The following is a 5,826-nucleotide window of genomic DNA, read 5'->3' as shown; positions in this document are numbered from 1 at the left end:
CAGATTTTACATTAGCTAATGATGGTGATTGCAGCCATGAAATTAAAAGACGCTTACCCCTTGGAAGGAAAGTTATGAGACATTACTTTGCCAACAAAGGTCCATCTAGTCAAGGCTATGTTTTTCCAGTGGTCATGTATGGATGTGAGACTTGGACTGTGAGGAAAGCTGAGCACCGAAGAATTGATGTTTTTAAACTGTGGTGTTGGAGAAGATTCTTGAGAGTCCCTTGGACTGCAAGGAGAGCCAACCAGTCCATCCTAAAGGAGATCGGTACTGGGTGTTCATTGGGAGGACTGATGCTGAGGCTGAAACTCCAGTACTTTGGCCACCTCATGCGAAGAGTTGACTCATTGGAAGAGACTCTGATGCTGGGAGGGATTGGGGGCAGGAGGAGAAGGGGACAACAGAGGATGAGATGGCTGGATGGCATCACCGACTTGATGGACGTGAGTCCAAGTGAACTCCGGGAGTTGGTGATGGACGGGGAGGCCTGGCGTGCTGCGATTCATGGGGTCACAAAAAGTCGGACACGACTGAGCGACTGAACTGAACTGAATGATCATTATGCCAGTCTTTTTGTGGTACAATTTTTCCACAATTTTCTACTTCTGCGTAATGTCTGTAACTTATATCTGATTCCAAAGCAGAATTACTGCTTCCACAAGACTGCAAGTGAACATTCCAAGATTCCGCCCAGCCATTAAGCAGGAGAGGCTTACCTGCTGCTCCAAAAGCTCCAGGAAGGTACAGAGGAGATGGAGGTACAGACCCTTGTGTGTGTGTGTTAAGTCCCTTCAGTTGTGTCCGACTCTTTGATGCCCTATGAATTGTAGCCTGCCTGCGGGGCTCCGCTGTCCATGGGATTTCCCAGCAAGAATACTGGAGTGAGTTGCCATGCCCTTCTCCAGGGGATCTTGCAAACTAAGGAGCTGAACCTGTGTCTTACATCTCCTGCACTGGCAGGTGGGTTCTTTAACACTAGCGCCATCTAGGAAGCCTTATGTAATGTTATTGAGTCTGGACTGTCTGATATGGGCTGAATCAGGTCCCCTCACCCCTAATTCACATGTTGAAGTCCTAATTCCCAGTATTAAGCAGTATAACTGTATCTGGAGACAAGATCTTTGAAAAGGTAATTAAGCTAAAATGAGTTCTTAAGGACGAGCCCTGATCCAACATGACTAGTATTCTTAGAAAAGGAGATTAGGACACAGACTCTCATGTCGCAAGGACCATGAGAGAACACAGAGAAGACAGCCATCTGCAATCCAAGGAGAGGGGTCCTCAGAAGAAACAGACAGCTGACACATTGATCTTGGAATTCTACCCTCTAAAGCTAGGAGAAGATGATTTCTGTTGATGAAACCACTCCATCTGTTGATACTTTGTCACGACAACCCTAGTAGCATAATACAATGTTGCAAAAGACTGAGAAAAAAGAACCATTGAAAGCTATATGAAAGTTGAGCATGAATGAGAAAATTATGACAGATATGACAATGAAAAATGAGATTCAGGATTCAATGAAATGGAAAGAGACAAGCGCATGTGGTAAGAACATGTGCAGAGTGTTGAGACAGGCGACACAGGTAAGGCACTTTATCATTCATTATTTGGTGCAATAAATATCTTCACAATGTAAATACCTTTACATCTTACGATTAAAACACCTGCCTGCAAATTTGTTCCTGCTGCTGCTGCTAAGTCACTTCAGTCATGTCCGACTATGTGCGACCCCATAGACGGCAGCCCACCAGGCTCCCCTATCCCTGGGATTCTCCAGGCAGGAACACTGGAGTGGGTTGCCATTTCCTTCTCCAATGCATGAAAGTGAAAAGTGAAAGTGAAGTCGCTCAGTCGTGTCCGACCTTCAGCGATCCCATGGACTGCAGCCCACCAGGCTCCTCTGTCCATGGGCTTTTCCAGGTAAGAGTACTGGAGTGGGGTGCCATTGCCTTCTCCGACAAATTTGTTTCTGGCTAACTTGAAAAAATATAAATATTTCCCCAATTTTGAAAGGCTTTATTCATTTTTTGTATCTAATTTCATCATAAATTCATAATTTTAAAAACAGCCCTAAATATTCAACTTAGTGCTCTCATTCATTCTGAAAATAAACTAATGGTTGATGAACTATCATTAAAAAGTCCCCCAGTTAAAATGACTTTCATGGCTTTCCTAAACCAAGGGTAAAATAAAGCATAAATCAAAGGGTTCATGGCTGAGTTATAATAGGCACCCCAACAGCAAATCTCATAAATATAGGCAGGGGTTATGAAACCCATAAAGGCATCAATTAATATATCAATTGTATATGGTAACCATGAAATCATAAATGCTATTACTGTGACCCCCAGTGTTTTAGCTGCTTTTCTCTCTCTCTTGGCCACTCTGGATTTGTAGCTCTCTGATTCTGCTTTGCTGCCAGTATTTTCAATTTTTAGAGCTTGTTGTTTAGCTACAATAAAAATCTTACCATAAAGAATTACCATAATGAGGGAAGGTATAAAAAATATCAGAACACTTATCAAAACCCATTCTTGATTTACAACAATTTGACAGCCGCCTATACAATTGAGAGCACTTACTAATTCTTCCATCCCATCGTCACTGACACCTGTGTAGAACACAGCTCCACTGTACACAATGGGCAGAATCCAGGAGATGCTGATGCATACCCCTGACACAGACACCGTGAACTTGGTGGGATAGACCAGGGGGTCAGTAACAGCAATGTACCTGTCAATGGAGATGAAGCACAAGTGGAAGAGAGAAGAGTAACAAAATGCCACATCACAGGAACTGTGAAGGGCACAAAATCTGGCTCCAAAGTACCAGCAGCTCTCCACGGACCTGACCATGCTGAAGGGCATCACGGTCACTCCCACCAGAAAGTCCGCGCAGGCCAGAGAGGCGATCAAGAAATTGGCTGGCGAATGCAGCTGCTTGAAGTGAAGAACTGAAATCATCACCAAGAAGTTTCCAAAGATAGCCAATAAAGACACAAAGCCAAACACTGTGTACAGAATCACCCGAGATGCAGGTGAGTAGGAAGATTTAATACAAGATCTGTTCACACTCTCATAGCAGGTTGGGAAAGATTGCTGGTCATGGTTCTGCAGTTGGATGCTTGCTTTTTTTTCTGCCCTTCGGAAAAAATGGTTCAATTCTGAAAATTAAATAAATAAAGTAAAACTGTATACTTGAATCGTGCTTTTTAAAACTTCCTCATATTACATGTATTTTCCATTTTGTTATGTAAAGAAATTAAAAGAATTTTTAAATTCTGAAATGTATTCCTTCTGTGTTTATATAATTATTTCTCTGTATCTAAATCTCATAGGCAGTTAACTTTAAGCAAATCTACTATGATTATTATGATCATTCAGAAATCACATTATCTGAATAATTGAAGAAATTTCATTTAAATACCTGGCCCTTCACACCTGTGAACTTCTTCCTTGCAAAGGATAATCACATGCAACAATAGCACATTTAAAAAGTCACCTCTTAAAGGACCTCAGCCTTCCTGTTGTCTGAAAAGTTAACACCTAGGGTGCTTTAGAAAGCCAGCCAATAAACTTTGCCCATTATAAATTCCTCACAAGCAATCCCTGTAGTGTAAGGTGTGACTGATGAATTTTGTTGATTATAATTAAAAAGTTTTTCTGCAAAACATGTTTCTCTGTGCCCTTTTACTTTATCAAAACACGATTTTCACATCCAAGAAATCTATTTTAATTCAACTGTTCCAAAATAGCCTCATTCTGTATTTGGCAATGATGTTACCTATTCCCTATTTATAAGACTGGCTGCACAATTTGCAGGATCTGGGACAAAATAACAATCTGGAGATCTTTGTTCAAAAATATGAAAAATAGTGCCCTCACATTGAAAAGTTTTTTCCCCTTCTCTGCAGTTTCTCTCGACTGGCCAAGATATTTGATTTTTGCTGTGGAATGCCTCACTCCCTTGGACATGGAGATACTAGCAGGTCAAGTGCAGGTCCTCATAGGTGCATGGAGACCCTGTTCTGCAACTCAGTGGCCCACCCACTGCCAGGCTCTTCCCCCGCCCAACCACTGAAACAATAGTCCAGGCTCTGTTTGGGGTGAGGAAGCTGAGCCAGGCATCTGCCCTTCTCTGGGCCTGCCACCTGAACCACAGACAGATAGACAACCCCTGGGACTGCGGCCTCCACATGAGGACCCACACAGTGCATGAAGTGGGGGTAGGTGAGGGGCTTGGCCCGCTGAGTCTCTACTGGAACATGCTATGGCCCTCCCAACCTGAGACGGGATGACACCTGCCATGCCGACAGTCGTGCACACCTGACCACAGCCTTCCCGATGCCACGTCCAGTCCTCGCACAGGGTGGAGAAGGAATGGCAGTGCTAGGAGGTCAGAGTAAGGAAGGAGACACTGGACTGGGCCCAAAGAGCCAGGGGCTGAGGAGTAAGTGGATGAAAACCCCTCCCAGGGAGAAAGGGATATAATGGGAGACAGTCATATGTAATGTGATTCCAGATTCCAAGACCCCGCACATGCTCCACGGTCCCTTCCAAATTCACATACAATATATAATTCAAAGATAAAATTATTACAAATTCCAAAACTGCAGCCACACACCTCAAAGCCTGATAGCAACGTTCAGTGCTGCTGGACTAGTGGCAACCCATGGAAGGGCCCTGTCTGATTCACTTCTGAAACTAAATTATCTCTTTGTAACAGCAACTAAATGAAGCAAAGAATGTCAAGCGGAGGCAGCTACCAAACTATCTGATGGGACAATTGGGAGCTGAGGGCCAGGCAGTTCTGATGGCAATATCCTTTCTGGAAACAGAATTTTGCCCTTTGGGTATCAACAGGAAATCAGAGAATTACAGAGGCACACTAAAGACTGTAAAGTGTTAATCACTCAGTCTTGTCCAACTTTTTGGGACCCCCATGGACTGTAGCCCACCAGGCTCCTCTGTCCTTGGAATTCTCCAGGCAAGAATACTGAAGTGGCTGTGGTACTGTATTAATGTACTTTTCAAGATTAAAAATGTATTGTAAGATTAAAAATGTTTTCTTTATTTTTTGTGCTTGTATTTGTTTGCCTTTTATGTATTATTTCTGTGGAAAGTATTATAAACCTATTACATTACAGTACTATATAACCGATTATGTTAGTTGGGTACCTAGGCTAACTTCATTAGACTTAAACAGATTGGACTTAACAAATATGCTCTTAGAACAGAACTTTTTTCTATGTAGGAGATTCATTGTAATTGTATCCCTCATCTAATATAAAAAGGAAAAATGATGTGTTTGTCTACAGAAAGAAATAAACAAGAATACTGGAGTGGGTAGCCATTCCCTTTTCTATGGGATCTTTTTCTAGGGGATCTTCCTGACCCAGGAATTGAACCCCAGTCTCTTGCATTGCAGGCAGATTCTTTACCACCTGAGTGGTATCATTCTGAGTACATTCTGAGCCACCCCATTAAAGTATTTCAAGTCTGAGGAAAAAAGTTACCTTTGATCCTTTAAAGCATATAGGAAGCAACCCTACAAAACAAACAAGTGATGAAGAATTTTTTTCTTTACATTATGTTTAATACTTAAAAATTAAAGCATAATCTGTCATTAAGGATAAAAATAGTGAAAATAGCTTGCTATAAAAATGAAACAGATATTAAAGATGTGCATGAAAACAATTACTCAGCTAATTGTCAACCAAATTATTCTGGGCTGTGCTACCTTTTCTTCACTCTCAATTCTCAAACCTAACTTGTTTTCAGCCCACTCTTATTCAGTAGCCTTGCCGCCCTATTTTCT

General features: G+C 42.0%; 1 protein-coding gene across 1 annotated transcript; it reads right to left on the bottom strand.

Moving 5' to 3' along the window:
* On the bottom strand, positions 2,106–5,362 carry TAAR8 (trace amine associated receptor 8). Its single transcript, XM_005684759.2, has 2 exons — positions 5,339–5,362; positions 2,106–3,107 (listed from the first exon to the last, which is right to left on the bottom strand). Exons 1-2 carry the CDS (start codon positions 5,360–5,362, stop codon positions 2,106–2,108), a joined length of 1,026 nt encoding a protein of 341 aa, XP_005684816.2.

This window comes from Capra hircus, chromosome 9 (genome assembly GCF_001704415.2).
Source record: "Capra hircus breed San Clemente chromosome 9, ASM170441v1, whole genome shotgun sequence".
NCBI classification, from domain to species: Eukaryota; Metazoa; Chordata; class Mammalia; order Artiodactyla; family Bovidae; genus Capra; species Capra hircus.
Note: the sequence above shows the minus strand (reverse complement) of the source record. Positions and strands in the feature narration are given on the sequence as shown.

Excerpts from the sequence above, each read along its gene's own strand:
- TAAR8 (XM_005684759.2), bottom strand. The coding sequence starts at position 5,362 with ATGGCTACCCACTCCAGTATTCTT. Across the intron at positions 3,108-5,338 it reads CTACCCACTCCAGTATTCTT|CAATCTTTCCCAACCTGCTA; the intron begins GTTTATTTCTTT and ends AACCATGACCAG.